General features: G+C 41.6%; 1 protein-coding gene across 1 annotated transcript in view; it reads right to left on the reverse strand.

Moving 5' to 3' along the window:
* The window catches only part of LOC138960217 (nuclear hormone receptor E75-like), a 31,470-nt gene extending 20,317 nt beyond the window's left edge, over positions 1-11,153 (reverse strand). The window contains exons 1-2 of the mRNA XM_070332001.1: positions 10,401-11,153; positions 31-133 (exon numbers count right to left, since the gene is read on the reverse strand). Coding sequence (XP_070188102.1) covers positions 31-85 — 55 coding nt within the window. The 5' untranslated portion in view covers positions 86-133; positions 10,401-11,153. The remainder of the gene's footprint in view (positions 1-30; positions 134-10,400) is intronic.
* Between the last annotated feature and the right edge of the window lie 7,148 nt (positions 11,154-18,301).

An 18,301-nucleotide genomic window follows, 5' to 3' on the forward strand; every position in this document is an offset into this window, starting at 1 on the left:
TACAGAAAAGACCATTCTGGTTATACTCACAGGTGGATATGGGTCGCTTTGAAGACCGACTCATCATAACAGCAGATATAACCATCCTGCCTTTCTCTGGGCGCAAGGTTCCTTCATGCGTGATCTCTCAAAGCTGAAACGAAAGGTAGAGTTTTAAAATCAAACACCAGCAACTGCAACGACGACTGTCCACCGACAACCGAATCTCTCTCTATATATATTTCATTTGCTTTTATTGTTGTTCCATGGTTTTGTTTTCCGAACGCGCCAAAAGAACAGTTCTCAAACTTCATGAGTCTTACACAGGGCGGGGATGTAGCTCAGTCAGGGCGGGGATGTAGCTCAGTCAGGGCGGGGATGTAGCTCAGTCAGGGCGGGGATGTAGCTCAGTCAGGGCGGGGATGTAGCTCAGTCAGGGCGGGGATGTAGCTCAGTCAGGACGGGGATGTAGCTCAGTCAGGGCGGGGATGTAGCTCAGTCAGGGCGGGGATGTAGGTCAGTCGGTAGCGCGCTGGATTTGTATCCAGTTGGCCGCTGTCAGCGTGAGTTCGTCCCCACGTTCGGCGAGAGATTTATTTCTCAGTCAACTTTGTGTGCAGACTCTCCTCGGTGTCCGAACACCCCCGTGTGTACACGCAAGCACAAGACCAAGTGCGCACGAAAAAGAGCCTGTAATCCATGTCAGAGTTCGGTGGGTTATAGAAACACGAAAATACCCAGCATGCTTCCTCCGAAAACGGCGTATGGCTGCCTAAATGGCGGGGTAAAAAACGGCCCTATACGTAAAATTCCACTCGTGCAAAAAACACGAGTGTACGTGGGAGTTTCAGCCCACGAACGAAGAAGAAGAAGAAGATAAGTCTTATTATAACCATTGTTTTAGGCTTTTAGCTGTTAGTGATTGTGTGTGTGTGTGTGTGTGTGTGTGTGTGTGTGTGTGTGTGTGTGTTTGCGTGTGTGTGTTTGTGTGTGTTTGTGAGTTTGTGTGTTTGTGTGTGTTTGTGCATCCTGAAGCCAAAGACACACTTTCATTGTCATCTTTGCTCTTCTGTATTGTTTGTGTTGTTATGCTTTCCCTTTATTTTAGCGCGCACAGAGAGAGAGTGAGAGAGAGAGAGAGAGAGAGAGAGAGAGAGAGAGAGAGAGAGAGAGAGAGAGAGAGAGAGAGAGAGAGAGAGGGGATAATATGATAGACAGAGTGAGAAAGAGAGAGAGAGAGAGAGAGAGAGAGAGAGAGAGACAGACAGACAGACAGACAGACAGACAGACAGACAGACAGACACTGTACTTTAGAGCACAACACGACTCCCATCCCATCTCCTTTGCGGGGGTACCCCGTGTTCTCTTTGTTGTTCCCTTGAAAGACAAGTAAGGAAAAAGCTCCGTTCTATCCGCATGAAGGTCTCAACGTGGGTTCCAATCATTACAGAAGCTTCGTTCTATCCGCATGAAGGTCTCAACGTGGGTTCCAATCATTACAGAAGCTTCGTTCTATCCGCATCAAGGTCTCAACGTGGGTTCCAATCATTACAGAAGCTTCGTTCTATCCGCATCAAGGTCTCAACGTGGGTTCCAATCATTACAGAAGCTTCGTTCTATCCGCATCAAGGTCTCAACGTGGGTTCCAATCATTACAGAAGCTTCGTTCTATCCGCATCAAGGTCTCAACGTGGGTTCCAATCATTACAGAAGCTTCGTTCTATCCGCATCAAGGTCTCAATCTGGGTTCCAATCATTACAGAAGCTTCGTTCTATCCGCATCAAGGTCTCAACGTGGGTTCCAATCATTACAGAAGCTTCGTTCTATCCGCATGAAGGTCTCAACGTGGGTTCCAATCATTACAGAAGCTTCTTAATGAGTGCATTCTCAACAATGTCCCTTTCAACTTTCCAAGGCGGGTAAAATGAAACGACATTCTATTGTACAAAATATTAAATGGTTACACTTCCATGAACTTGTTTACCTTTTATCAGCCGTTAGCTTTGGGTGTAGAGGTTTGTGTGTGTGTGTGTGTGTGTGTGTGTGTGTGTGTGTGTGTGTGTGTGTGTGTGAGTGTGTGTGTGTGTGTTCAAGTTGTGTGCGCGCGTGTGTGTGCGCGTGCGTGTGTGCGCGTGTGTGAGCGTACGCGTGTGTGTGTGTGTATCAAAGGCAACGACACACTTTAGTCAGTGTCATCTTTCCTCTTTTATCGCCGGCTCCAACGAGGGCTACACTTTTACGCACTCTTTCGTTTACCGTTGCGCTGCTTTATTCTCGGACGCGACAACAAATCTGTCTTATGTTATGAGCTCCAACAACACATTAATGCCAATGACGTTAGTCGCTGTTGAACTCTTGACAAATGTAAGAGAGACCATTCAACACGCAGAAGCGGCTTTGCAACCGGTAGGGCTAAAATGTCAAACCCGATCAAATCTATTTTCCAGCACCATAACAATCTAAAAAAAAAAAAAAAAAAAAAAAAAATTCACAGCCAGTAGTATTCACGTTTCTCTTTGTTTCTTTTTCTTTCACCTTTGGGTGGCACAGTTTAAAAAAGCCCTCTGTGGTCGACTTATTTAAAATTGTTATTCAAACTGGATACGTAGCCAAATTAAAATGCTGCTTTCTGACATTGCATCCGAAAAGTGTGTCTTCTCGGAATGTAATGTTATGCTACCTGCACGTATAAACGAGGTGTGGGGTGGTGACAAGAGAAGAAGAGGAAGCGGAGGGGCAGGGAGGGGGCAGGAAGGTTTGTTTGTTTGTTTGTTTGCTTAACGCCCAGCCGACCACGAGGGGGGGGGGGGGGGGGGGCAGGAAGGTGAGATGATGGAATGAAGAAGGGTATATGCAACCTGTTTTATGTTTTTCAACGCGTTGTACGTATGATTTAAATCTACGTTTTGTATTATTGAAAGGCATATTACCACACAGCAAGCCATAACGGAATAATCTTTTCCGTGCGCACCATCAAGTTTCGCACAACCAATCTGTTAGCACGCACGTATGCTTTCCCGCTTGCACGCACGCACGCACATACTCACACCCACACTCACACACACACACACACACACCCACACACACACACACACACACACACACACACACACACAGAAACACATTCATTGCTTCGCAAAGCAGGACAAAAAAAAAAGCGATAATCCAATAAGTGCCCGCGCGCACGCACATACACGTACGCACAAACACATTCGGCATTGCTTCGCAAAATAAAACCCCACATAATAGCCACAATACAAAAAGTGCCACCCCCCCCCCCCTACCTTTGCTTAGACATGAAAGGTTAAAACACATTCAGACGAGAGATTAAAAATATGTATGGCAATTCACTCTACACTACGCCGGCAAAAAGTAAAGTACAGGTGTTCCAGTTACTGGTGAAAAATGTGCGTCAAAAATACTTGTTTTCTGGGACATCGTACATGTGAACGTAAAAAGGCAATACATAATTTATGCTACAGTGACTTTGCTACAAAAACTGACTTAGAGAAATTGAACTTTGTGTGGTTGCATGTTACGTTTTTATGAGGCTATACCCAGTAAAATGTCAAATACTGTAAAATACAATAATACTGACTGACACAAAACGATGAAAATAGACATGCCCTCAGTCACGTACACGCACACAGACACACGCACAAACACAAACAAATTAAACACACACACACAGACACAACCACATACAGACAGAAAGACACACACACACACACACTGAATAATTTTTTGTTTGTTTGTCATAAAAGATACGCTCATCACATGTCTTTATTACACACACACACACACACACACACACGCACGCACGCACGCACGTACACACACAATCACACACATATACACATACACGCATACTCTTATATCTGTGCCTGTGTTCTGTATGAAGACTTTCATAACTAGAACGCACATCCGTGGTCACTTTAGCCGGGCATGCAGCCAATCATATACAATGCACTTTTGCATTGGAAGTGTGTATTCATGTTTCGTGCCGCGCGAGGTGCGGTTATAAAGATCCCGACCTTGTGAACGATCAAGTGTACTGCCACATATATCTGTCTGGGTTTTTGTATGGAATCGGCACATCGTACTGACTGAATAAAACGATGAAAACACGCATGCACACACTCACGCACAAACACAGACACACACAGGGACACACACACACACACACACACACACACACACACACACACACACACATATATACACACACACATAGTGGTAAGAGCACATCTCACCACTTGGACACATACAAAAACGGTACAGCCTGATGGGTCCTTTCTGCACACAATGTTTGGCAGAGTCAAGCTTATTCACAAAGTGACACCAACGTGACTATGTCAATCTTAAAACAAACCCCCAAAACACACAGACACAGACACACGGACACACACACACGGCACACCAACACACACACACACACACGGCACACACACACATCCACACACACACACACACCGCAACACGGTGGCCTAGTGGGCGTCCGCCCAGTGAGCAGGAGGTCGTGGGTTCGAACCCGGCCGGGTCATACATAAGACTTTAAAATTGGCAATCTAGTGGCTGCTCCGCCTGGCGTCTGGCATTATGGGGTTAGTGCTAGGACTGGTTGGTCCGGTGTCAGAATAATGTGACTGGGTGAGACATGAAGCCTGTGCTGCGACTTCTGTCTTGTGTGTGGTGCACGTTAAATGTCAAAGCAGCACCGCCCTGATATCACCCTTCGTGGTGGACTGGGCCATAAGCAAACAAACAAACAAACAAAACACACACACACACTCACTATGCGCATGAAGCGGCCAGTTTGTTTACGTATGGTATGTGTCCAAATGGCAGGATGCTCTTATTAAGCCGTGAGACAGTCCAGAATGATGGTGATTAACAAGGTGGTCATACGGGGAGACAGGTAGGTACCTACAATGGTTTTCACCTTCAGTCAGACAATGCTACAGAAGCAAACCAAATTGGACATACAGTCACACAAACACAGCGAGGCAGTCAAGCAGTAAAATGCAAAATAAATGACGACACAAAAAAAAAACCAAAAAAAAAACCCAGACATGTCCCCGAAGACAATAAAAGCTTTCCACTCTCTTTTGTAATGAAGCCTGGCATGACCTCTAACCTCTGACCCCAACATCCCCCCTCCTTAGCCCAAATGTGTTAAAAATGTGTTTACTTCTGTTTTGAGGGAAGAACGATGATAACAAGAAAACGACTTATGAACACGCTCTAATTATAAAGTGCCTTTTATAATAAGATGCGAACGTCCAAAAAGGAGGCTAAACTAATCATTCCTTCTTCCCGAAAGCATCCACTTTTACGCCAAGGTAAAGACAAGTAGGCTGCATCAGTGCACGCAGGCGTTATGAGGTTAAGGACTTACCACCGCTTATGCAAATAGTGGATCCACTTTTGACTATAGCGCTATTCTCGTGGGCCCAAACTACACATATTGCTAACTAATCAACAAATAAGAGAAAAGCGCGAAGTCCCACAACATCGAGTGAACAGTTGGTGAAGAACTGGTACATGGTGCTTCGGGAGAAAACAATATTGCACGGTATGACCAGCTTCATCTCAAAATAGAGCGGGCAGGCTGACAAATGATGACATTTTGGAGTCATACTTTCCAGTATTCCCTGAGATTGTGGAGAGAGAGAGAGAGAGAGAGAGAGAGAGAGAGAGAGAGAGACAGACAGAGAGACAGAGAGAGACAGAGAGAGACTGAGAGACAGAGAGACAGAGATAGAGACAGGGAGACAGACAGAGAGAGAGACAGAGAGAGACAGAGATAGAGACAGATAGACAGAGAGAGGGAGAAACGGGACAGACAGAGACGGACAGAGATGGAGAGACAGAGAGAGTTGCTTTATGTCTATTTACACGATCAGAACATCCCGTGGTGTCACCAGTTTCCTGGCACCAGACATCTCCCGGGAGTGCAATTGGGCAACTACAGTTTGTTCACCTCTACCCCGTAGCTGACGACAATCCAGTAAAAAGAGTGGACCTCCACCCCCTAAGCCCCGAGTTCGGTGGGTTATAGAAACACGAAAATACCCAGCATGCATGCTTCCCCCGAAATCGGCGTATGCTGCCTGAATGGCGGGGTAAAAACGGTCATACACGTAAAAACCCACTCATGCAAAAACATGAGTGAACGTGGGAGTTTCAGCCCATGAACGAAGAAGAAGAAGTAATTAACTAGTGTTTGAAAAGAGCAAATCATAGTACATCCTGCTGTGACTGCGTGTCTCACAGTTATACTACTAAACTATCTAAGTCCCAACTTGCCGCACCTATAATAAAAAAGCGATCTGTGTGAATGGAGCTCAACCACAGCTTTGAAAGCAAACTTTTTTTTCAAAACTTTCAGCGGACCGATTTTTCTTCCCGAAAGATTATATATATATATATATATATATATATAAAAAAAAATTAAAAAAAAGTAACACATTTCTATCAAAAATCTTCTTTCCATCAGTTCATGATCAGCTCAGTTCATGAATGCGGTTATACTGATCTGGCCAAATTTTCTGACATCTATAAAAAGAACCATGGATTACATGATCGTTCGCACAAAAAGGTATATATATATACACCACTAACACATTCGTCAACGTATCCGCAACAAAAAGTCGTTCAAACGCTGCCAAGGGCACCTCCGCTGTGATCAGTCAATGCAGGACAGCTTACCTCAATAAAAAGCCCCAATTTGGACCGTCTGGTCGAAATCCAGTGCAAGAAAACAAAATTTGCTCTACTTTTCTTCCTCCCGGGACGAAGAACTCCTGACGCGAAACAACTGCGTGCGTTGTAATTGGTATGCGTCGGCGGAACGCTGCATAGAGACACAGACTCACACAGACACACACGCACACAATGCTGGACACAGATACAAACCGAGCCACAGAGACAACGGACTGACGGACGGACCGACGGACAGACAGACAGACAGACATGCAAATAGGCCGACACACACAAACAGGCACACGGACACACCGACACACACAAACAGGCACACGGACACACCAACACACACAAACAGGCACACGGACACACCGACACACACAAACAGGCACACGGACACACCGACACACACAAACAGGCACACGGACACACCGACACACACAAACAGGCACACGGACACACCGACACACACACACAGGCACACGGACACACCGACACACACAAACAGGCACACGGACACACCGACAAACAATCACACCAAAACACTCAACACGCGGTCGTTTAACAAAGTGCTATTCGTCGGCTAACGACGTCAACACTAAATATGAAAGATTTGCGATGGAAAGAAACCTCACAGAAACGAAAGGTCAGTTCTAGGGATTTTTCGCCGAACGAGTTTGCACACGCCACATTTTAGGGACTTACTGCTTTTTGTCGTCTTTCGCCTTGTCCGTTTCTCTTCATAACTCTCGAACTAAGAACGATATTTGAACATTATTTCATTGATTTGAACATTTTGCAAAGGGGAATACTCATGAATGAGTTCCCAAACGGCTTGCCCTAATGTCTAAACAGATGCTTCAGACGTTCTTGAAAGGGCAAGAAAAAAAATCTGGTATGAAATAAAGTAAAATAGAACAGCTAAAATTGAAAAATGAATAAAACAAAATATTTTATTGGTAAGAAAAAAGTCAATCAATCAGGCTTGACATGCATTCAATGGCGAAACCAGTTTTGAAAGCTGACATACCCCTCTACATGCAAGTTCCCCCACTACCTTTATGGAATACTGTACTAATTTACAAAGCCACCTAATAGTAATTGTCGTCAGATACGATCGCTTATTTTCAGATGTACAAAACAAAAACAAATACACACACACACAAACACAAACAAACCCACACACACACACACAATATAACACGCGCACTTTGGAAAACAGAGTTCCTCCAACGTACCCGCATATTGCTTTAAGAACATGCGCATTCATGAGTTTGAAGTGCATTCTTTATATCTTAATCAAGATATATATATATATATATATATATCATGGCATACTCTAACACGCACCGCCAGCTTAAGACGTCACAAATACATTTAAGGACTTTACCTTTACCTCCAGTATGATTAGAGATGCATATATATATATATATATATATATTTAAAAAAAAAAAGAGTATCCATTTGAGAGATGTGACGTGTTCAAACGCAGAGAAATGAGTGTCAAGAAAAGTGACCATCATCTGTCTGTATAGGCCTGAAAAGATCCCGAAGGAAGTAAGATATCAAAATGAATGTGGACTTCCTGCACGCCAACAGACATGGGAGTCTTTCTTTATCAGTTCAATGTTCATTTTTGGTCGTTGTATCGGTGTCAATCTGTTGCACGTCTTGTTCGTGCACTTCAAAGAAGTCCACGGCCTATTGAAGCTAGTTTTGAACCTTGTCACTTTCAAATTCTGAAAAACTCGATTTTCAAGTTGCGCCCATGAAGCGGAAGTTGCACAAGGATGTAGAGCTCTGTTAATGACTCGTTCCCAAGTTAAAACGTTTGATATAAAATCTCATTATAACTAATATTCTTCATCACCACCAGCCAGCGAAATGAAATTTTGAACATGTTATAATTCTGTAATTCCTGCAGTGTAATCCAAAAGACTTCCGGTATTTATTTATACATGTACCTTTTTCTAATACTTCGAGGCAAAGGCTGGTTTTTCAATCTTTTTATGGATCCACAATTCTCTCGTTGGGGCGTCCTTTTAAATTAAGTTTTGATGAGTTTTTTTAACAGCTGAACCTGCCTGCGTGAAAAGATGCATGACTGCATGCTAAAACCCCAACGAATAAGCCATTCTGTTGAGTGTGTCTCAGAGGGTAATCCTGGATTACACAAGACAATATCAATGTCTCCAAAGCCAATCTAAATTCTACCTTATCTATTCGTCTTAAAGTCAAGACGCTTTGAAAGCATAAGTTATTTAATTTTGATTTTATGCTTTCAAATAAATAAATACATATATGATAAAAATACCTGATCAATATCAGAAAAAAAGATACATTAAAATAAGTAACTAAATAAATAAATAGGTAAATGAATAAATAAATAAATAAATAAATAAATAAATAAATAAATAATTAGATGACCAAGCAAAAACATTTCATCAAATTACAAATAAATATATCGATACATAAATAAATTACAGACCGATTGATAACTAATTAACTTAATTCATGTTCACAAATAGAGAGAACAAATCAGACAGAAAAAGTATGCACTAAAGTGATACATTAATTAAAAAATAATGAAGTTTTTAAACATTTATCACAATTTATCAAATAACTGAAATAAAAAAATATGGTGGAGAGAGAGAGAGAGAGGGGGAGGGAGGGAGAGAGAGAGAGGGGGGAGGGAGAGAGTAACACACAATCTACCATACAAAGGGAAACCCGCGCCACGAACTAAGCAAACAATGTAAAATGACAATTATCTATATAATCATGAAATGAAAATGCTGAATATTCATGCAGATATAAAATTTCTCTGTGAGCGTGAACAGACCTTGTCGATTTAGACTCTTCAATGTTGTTTCCAAGACATTATGTTGTACTTTTTCTTAATATATTTATTTTTTATATATTTATTGGTACAATTATGCTATTTCGTCAAGGCAGAAGAAAATAAAAGCATTCAAGCTGGCTCAGCATCATATTAAATCAAGTCAGTCGTTTGTTTTCTAACAACAGAGTCACTTTTGATCGAGAATAATGGATCAAAAATGAACAATATGGACTTTTCACGTGCACATAATACTTTCCCTGATCCGGGCTGGGTTTGAAAAATCATCTTCTCTTTCAAGTAATCACTTCAAAGCCGCGAGAACAGTGTTTAAAGGGGCATCCCATCGCCAAGAGACAAATGGAACCTTTTGCAAAGGACAATGCTTCACTGTCGCAGACTTTGATTTTTGAAAACAGCGACATTTGGACATGAAAGAAATACGATCAAAGAACACTCACTGACTGTCGAGCGAAAAGTACAGTATTGCGAGGCGAGGTCTCTCAGTCAAGTATCATGTCGTCGAAACCGAAACTTGAACAATTTAACCAAATGATTGTCCCACTGTGAGGGAGACAAAGCAAGCAATCAACCAACGAACACACAGAACACATCAGCCAACCAAGGAGCAATCATCTCTGCGTAAAAGTGACAACTTCGCTATTTTTAAAGTGCAATTATTCATGGCCCTATCCCCCCTCAGTGTTTGAACGGTCTGCAAAAATGATGTACAAGAAAACGCCACCACTCATTGACACACAGCCAAAAAATATGTACACGAAAACGCCACCACTCATTGTCACACAGCCAAAAATATGTACAAGAAAACGCCACCACTCATTCACACACAACCAGTTAAATTTCACGCCGACTTACCTCATCAAACACGCGAGGGTTGATTGGAGAGGGATACAGCAGGCACCGCTTGCCTGAGTGATGACTCTCCTTAGAACTGGGTGAGCTCCCAAAAAAGAACAGCACACGGGGGGAGGGCAAAGAATGCTGGAAACTCCAGGCTGCGTTCGCTAGTTCACCCCGTGATGCAATCTCGCTGCATCCACTGTTCTGCCTCCCTTGGTCTCTTTCTTATGCTAGTGCATGGGTCCACATATCGCCACACAAATACAGCACGCACTGTCGCTGACAGCCCCCAAAGTCGTGAAAATAACTGCTTTGTTTTCCGTGTACGTGCAAACTTACCGCTGATGTCCTCACTTGTCGTTTAACGGGAAATAATCATTGTGTCTTGGTTTTTGTTCAGGCCTTCAATCAGTTTTTGAGTTCTTTGATTGTTTCAAAAAAACCACCCTTTTTTTCTTACATGATTTATTTTTCTTCTCGTTGGAACAAAAGTTCAGAGACTTTTCTCAAATTTCTGTTATTTCACGGTCACCGGCAAAACAAAACTGCAAGGCTTTTTAATTTAGTTTACGAGCGCCGGATGCGGTGGAAAAAGTAAATACACTACTTTCCCAACTTTTAATCAAGTCAGTGTGCACATTGTATCGCCTCCGCTATAGAGTTTTATGAATGGCAGAAATCAGCCGGCGGTGGTGGCAGCGAAACTTAGCCAGCCTACCTCGACAGCCTTTTCTGACACGCAGCCTTTGTGACCCAGTCGACAGACACGGATGCGCTTCGTTCATTTCGAGCCGGCGCGCTATATTTGTGTCCCATTGATCCACTGTTACATTTTCGACGATGTAAACAAGAGGTTCGTCGGGAAAAAAAATCTCGTTTTCAAAACCTGAGAAATGTCCAACCAATTTTTACGAAGTTTTGCATGGGGAGGTTTTAATTCCACAGCAAATCTATCATTACGTTGTTGTAAGTATTTCTGGAAAGGCAAAGAAATGAAAGCCGTTTTTTCCTGGTTGCCGTTTCCGTGAAACCCTGACGAGCCCGTGTCCTCGCATGCCCCTGTGGCTGGCTGAATACCACTTAGTGCAGAAGTGTGCTGACCTGTCCTCGATAGTAATGGGGGTGTCGGCTCTCAGTCTGCTTCAAGAAGGGGGTGAAAAAGTAACCTAAAATAAAACCAGCATGCAAGGTCGCTATTCCGTGAATTTAATGGATTTGGCGGAAAGAGGCCGGTGTTGTTTTCGTGGCCAAAAACACGACCAGAAATAATGTAGAGCAAACTCGAACGGATGCACCGGGACCGGTCTGACATTTCCCCTCCCCCCAAGTATGCCGCGTGACCCGGAAAAGTTGAGAAAAGGGGGTACCGACCGTGTTTTCATGTCCCCCCTGGCTTATCATCAAAACATATTTTTTTAATTTTTTTTTTAGCTGAATCAAAAGGGACTGAATTGGTCAAGTCGACGTTAGTACTCTGCGTCAAACCCGAAACGCTGCGGTTTGTGCTTGAGGCGAACCATTTATGGGGAAATCAGTTCTACTGCACCGCTGGTCCTACAGTACCACTGGCCTAGTTGCACCGACAGACGCATGACCTTGGCTCAGGTCACGTGGCATGCAGCGGCCCGCCTCAGGGCGCTTTGATGACGCACGGTTACGTGGAAAGTAGGTCAGAACACTGAAAAACACTGACTTTTCGTCGCTGGCTCGCCCGTCACAGCGGCGAAGGGAGTTGAAAACAAATGAGCTAAGGTCTTGCTTTGGGATTGACATTTTCCCAAAGACACTGAATAAGATAATGCTCTCTCTCTCTCTCTCACTGTCTGTCTGTCTGTCTCTCTCTCTCGCCTTGAAGATCGCTCTCTCTCTAACTGATAAGAGTAGTCCTGCTCTGGGCGAGGGCTGGTTGAAAAAAAAGCTGGTTTGTATTGCTTTTGCCACAACCTTCGTAAAATAAAATTTGATTTGATTTGATTTGATCTCTCAGTCCTTCCTCGGTACCCCCTTTCTTTTCTGTCTAGAAAACATCTCTCCCCCCCCCCCCCCCATCTCTCTCCCCCATCTCTCTCCCCCCATCCCCATCTCTCTCCCCCCATCTCTCTCAGTCTCTACTCCTCCCTGCCTTCTTTCCCACTATCTCTGCGCTCTCCCCCTTCCTCCACTCTCTCACACTCTATCTTCCCCCGTCTGCCGACGCAAACTGCAGTACGGCATCATTCAGACCGCAGGCGACGCTGTATTTTTTTCTGTCCTCGATCGAGTTGGAGTTGATCAATAGAGTGGGGTTACTTTTTAGGCCTCTCTTTCCTGGCGGGCTACAAAAATGGACTGGTTTGTGGGGACTTGACGTAAGCATCTCGCAGAGTTCCACACAAACAAGTCAGCTTTTCAGGGTGATGCACTACTTCAATAACACCGAATGACGTCGTTGCTTTTTGTACTTTTCTTTTTTCTCGTCTTGTTGTTTTGCTGTCGTCGGCGTATGTCCCTGAGAATATGTAATGAGAACATCAGTTATGGAAATGCTGGTCTTTAAAATGTAGGGCGGCAGACTGGTGGGCCCTTGAGAATAAGATGTAGGCGAGAATGAAATAACTTGATAAATGAATGAATAAATATCATCAAGAATGGATACACGAATTAATTAATGAGCGAACGAGAGAAAGAAAGAAAAGAAAATTAAAGGACTGTTGTGAGGCGAACAATGCTCTTATTAGGATAATCGAATTTTTTACGTATTTAAAAAAAAATCTGTTCTCTAAAAGAGAAGAAATACTAGAAGAAATACTAGTAGTTTGAGTGTTGGTACACCTTATAATTTAGAAAAAGGACATGAATTAAGTATCAATAAAACCGAGGGGCAAAACTAACTCCTACTCTTTCGTGACGGCCGTATGAAACGGGGGCATTGATAGAGGCGGGGTGGTTGATTGGTTGGAGATGTATCCTAGTCATACGTCATTTTTCTTGGGTTTGGCCAGAACACCCTTGGGCCATACTTCCTGAAAGCTTCTTGGGGTGGACATTAACATCTTTGGCCTTCAAATAGATTTTCGCAACTCCTTTTCTTCTAAGAATCCTTGCGTTTCTTACCAAGTTTAGATAGCAAACTTTGATAAAAACTGTCTGTAAGCGATCCACTTATGTCAAGTTAATTCACTGGCGTAATGAGGTCGTATACTCCATTACTACTGTCTCATTTGCTCCCTCCGCCGCCCTCAATCCAACCCCGACAATTCTTTTATTCAAATTTTTTATTTTTTTTTTAATATTTTTTTAAGTTTGCCATGCACATCATATCCCGACAATTCTTAGTGTTTCTTGAAAACCGAGCCTCTTTTGCAGTGAGATCTGTTTTGCTTGTGTATTGTAAGAAGACAGTTTTTACATTTAGTCAAGTTTTGACTAAATGTTTTAACGTAGAGGGGGGAATCGAGACGAGGGTCGTGGTGTATGTGCGTGTGTGTGTGTGTGTGTGTGTGTCTGTCTGTGTGTGTGTGTGTGTGTGTGTGTAGAGCGATTCAGACTAAACTACTGGACCGATCTTTATGAAATTTGACATGAGAGTTCCTGGGTATAAAATCCCCGAACTTGTTTTTCATTTTTTTGATAAATGTCTTTGATGACGTCATATCCGGCTTTTCGTGAAAGTTGAGGCGGCACTGTCACGCCCTCATTTTTCAACCAAATTGGTTGAAATTTTGGTCGGGTAATGTTCGACGAAGCCCGGACTTCGGTATTGCATTTCAGCGTGGTGGCTTAAAAATTAATTAATGACTTTGGTCATTAAAAATCTGAAAATTGTAAAAAAAATATGTTTTTTATAAAACAATCCAAATTTACGTTTATCTTATTCTCCATCATTTGCTGATTCCAAAAACAAATAAATATGTTATATTCGGATTAAAAAAAAGCTCTGAAAATTAAATATATAAAAATTATTATCAAAATTAAATTTTCCAAATCAATTTAAAAACACTTTTATCTTATTCCTTGTCGGTTCCTGATTCCAAAAACATATAGATATGATATGTTTGGATTAAAAACACGCTCAGAAAGTTAAAACGAAGAGAGGTACAGAAAAGCGTGCTATCCTTCCCAGCGCAACTACTACCCCGCTCTTCTTGTCAATTTCACTGCCTATGCCGTGAGCGGTGGACTGACGATGCTACGAGTATAGCTCTTTCTCACTAGCGAGGCCGGAGGTGTGCACGAGTTTCGTCCCTTTGGTTCGGTAAGTTCCGGTTAAGATAGAGGCGGCAGTCGAGCGCATGAACGTGAAAGAATTGAAAGATTTTCTTCGGAAACATGGCCAACTTGTCAGTGGAAAAAAAGAAGAATTAGTGCGCAGAGCAAGAGGCACGTTTCAGCTGCGAAAAGATGGCAAGGATGCTATCGATAATGCTGTGGAAACAAATGATTCAAGTTAGCATTTGACAGACCACTTCAACTGTCAGTGTCACGAACTTGTAGCCTATGTGTTAAATGTTATCAATAATTATTGAGCACACGCGGAATTTGTGCGTGAATCAGTGAGTCCTTTTGATGCTTGGTAGTCATGCATTTATTGTTGTTAACTGGATGTGCGTGTTGTCTAAGGCTAATGTCAGACGGAGCTCGCAAAACACGAAACAAAAGCAAAACAACACACAAAAGCACCATGTTTTGCTTTTGTTCGGCTTTTGTTTCTAGTTTTGCGAGCTCCATCTGACATTAGCCTAAGAGCAGTTTCACATTACCAGTTCATGGCTCTTTAATGTTACTTCAGTTGTTTTACTTTACATTGTTTACCAACTTTGTTAAACTGCTATTGTTTGTATATGTTTTAGATAAATAAAACCCAAACTGTATCAACTGCGTCTGTTGAAGTGTGTGTGATTATCTGTAAAACAAGTCATTCATCAAGCTTCAGATTCATCATGTCTTTATTCTTTGAATACATATATAATTATATAATACACTGCATTGTCGTTCCTCGGCAAATATTTCAGCCAACTGTGAATAAAAAACAAAATGTAATCACACACAGGTAATAAATATTTTTCCCTTAAAAACATAAAAAGCATAGAAACACACCACACAAACCCTATTTATAATTTCATGTACATAATCCCACGTTACAAAATAGTGCACTCCTTACAACACACGCTCACACCTGGTTGGTTTGCGTTCAACTTCTCAGACATATTCAGGCATGAAAATTCTCCGTATTTTCCGTATTTTCCGTATTTTTGAAAAGAATAAACCGTATTTTTTTATTTTCCGTATTTTTCCTTTTTTTTTTTTTTTTTAATTTTTTTTTTTTTTTTTTTTTTTTTTTTTCCTAGTCATAGTTATAGTAAGGCCAAAAAAAAAAATTGTCTGTTTAGGGTAACCCGACCGACCCTATCGATTTGGCGCCGACCCAAAAACTTTTTTTTGATTTCAAAAAAAAAAAAAGAAAAAAAGAGGTAAAAATGCTAAAAAGAGACATTTGGCGTTTCTTTCTCTCCCTTTCTCTCTGTTTTATTTATACGTTAGTTTTGAAACATGTATTCATCAAATATAAGAAGTGAATGTTCAGCCAACATAGCATTTACACCAAAAACAAAAAAAAAAACAAAAAAAATTTACCTACCTACCGACCCTACTTTTTTGGGTCATGTTACCCTAAACAGACAATTTTTTTTTGTTGGCCTAAAATAGTTTTGGGGCCATGTTTGAATCCAATTTTAAGGCTCAGATAGCGCCAGATTGCACCAAATTGCACCCTTGAAAAAAAAAATTCCGGGGGGGCATGCCCCCGGACCTCCCTAGAAGTCTTGGCGCTTTGCGCCTGCGAAACTTGGCGCTACGCGCCTGCGAAACTTGGCGCTACGCGCCTTCGAATTTTGTTTTCAGTATTTATTTTTGTTCAGTTTTCATGCCTGATATTTTAACTGGATACAAAAATTTGGAGTACAAACCAGCATCAGTTTTCATGCATACTAGTTTTATAATTTCTGTTTTCCATGCATTGAGAATGTAAGCATCAATGAGTGACATACACAGATCGTCAATGACTGAGATTTATAGTGACACTAGAGACTACAGTCATACTGAGACTAGACACGGCAGTCCTTCTTACAGCTCATGTGCCTGTTACTGTTTCACACAGACAAGAGCAAAATGCACTTATGATTGAAGGAAGTATGTTGTACAACAACATTCTTTTACACTTTTATGTACATGAACAAATAATACCCATCTGATTAACTAGACGAGAAAGTCACTCTGTCAAGTTGCACAAAATCTTGTCATTTTCTAAGAAAGAGTAACACGTAGGCGCTGCTCCCAAGCTCTTTTCAGTTGCTTGTTTGTTGGAAGTTTATGTAGCCTGACAACTCTTCCTTCAATAATTTTTCCACGATAGTTATGGCAAATGACACAGTACTGCTTTCCACCACCACACACTCTGAGCGAGCTTTCTTTCAGTGCAGACGCCATGATGTAGAAGATACCGGAACTAACCCAGCGTTTCTCCTTCGTTGAAGAGCATGGAAAGATAACTCGTACTTGACTAGAAGTGAGAAAGAGCTATACGGTCTTGCTGCGTTGCATTGCGTTCAGTTTCATTCTGTGAGTTCGACAGCTACTTGACTAAATGTTGTATTTTCGCCTTACGCGACTTGTTTTGTTTTGTTGTTGCAATACATCTAGTTCTCGTATATGGGGTCCAGTTCACTTGATAATTGTAGACAGGTTGCAAACATGACACATAAGGCAAGTACTCAGGGACCTGACGCGTCTAGGCGTTATGCCTTTTCTTTCTTTTTACATTTAGTCAAGTTTTGACTAAATGTTTTAACATAGAGGGGGAATCGAAACGAGGGTCGTGGTGTATGTGTGTGCGTGCGTGCGTGCGTGCGTGTGTGTAGAGCGATTCAGACCAAACTACTGGACCGATCTTTATGAAATTTTCCATGAGAGTTCCTGGGATTGATATCCCCGAATTTTTTTTTGTTTTTTTGATAAATGTCTTTGATGACGTCATATCCGGCTTTTCGTGAAAGTTGAGGCGGCACTGTCACGCTCTCATTTTTCAACCAAATTGGTTGAAATTTTCGTCAAGTAGTCTTCGACGAAGCCCGGACTTCGGTATTGCATTTCAGCGTGGTGGCTTAAAAATTAATTAATGACTTTGGTAATTAAAAATCGGAAAATTGTAAAAAAAATATTTTTTTTATAAAACGATTCAAATTTACGATCATCTTATTCTCCATCATTTTCTGATTCCAAAAACATATAAATATGTTATATTTAGATTAAAAACAAGCTCTGAAAATTAAAAATATAAAAATTATTATCAAAATTAAATTGTCGAAATCAATTTAAAAACACTTTCATCTTATTCCTTGTCGGTTCCTGATTCCAAAAACACATAGATATGATATGTTTGGATTAAAAACACGCTCAGGAAGCTAAAACGAAGAGAGGTACAGAAAAGCGTGCTATCCTTCTCAGCGCAACTACTAAACCGCTCTTCTTGTCAATTTCACTGCCTTTGCCATGAGCGGTGGACTGACGATGCTACGAGTATACGGTCTTGCTGAAAAATTGCATTGCGTTCCGTTTCATTCTGTGAGTTCGACAGCTACTTGACTAAATGTTGTATTTTCGCCTTACGCGACTTGTTTGTCTTTCTTTTTATTCATAGATAAAGAGGAACCAGTCCTTCTTGATCTATGGTTTTGTATAGGATTAAACGTTCCATAAACTTATTCTTTCTTGTTTAAAAAAAAAAGTATTCTCAACATCAACATTTTGTTTATCCTCTTTGTCCGAAGCCATTTTGTACATTTCTGTCACTTGTCCTCTGTTATATTAGTAATGGTGTTCGTAGTCAAGACACACTTTGCGTGAACCATTGACCAGTTGTAGGAGTATATGACACAGTG

The sequence above is a fragment of the Littorina saxatilis genome, linkage group LG2, assembly GCF_037325665.1.
Source record: "Littorina saxatilis isolate snail1 linkage group LG2, US_GU_Lsax_2.0, whole genome shotgun sequence".
NCBI lineage: Eukaryota > Metazoa > Mollusca > Gastropoda > Littorinimorpha > Littorinidae > Littorina > Littorina saxatilis.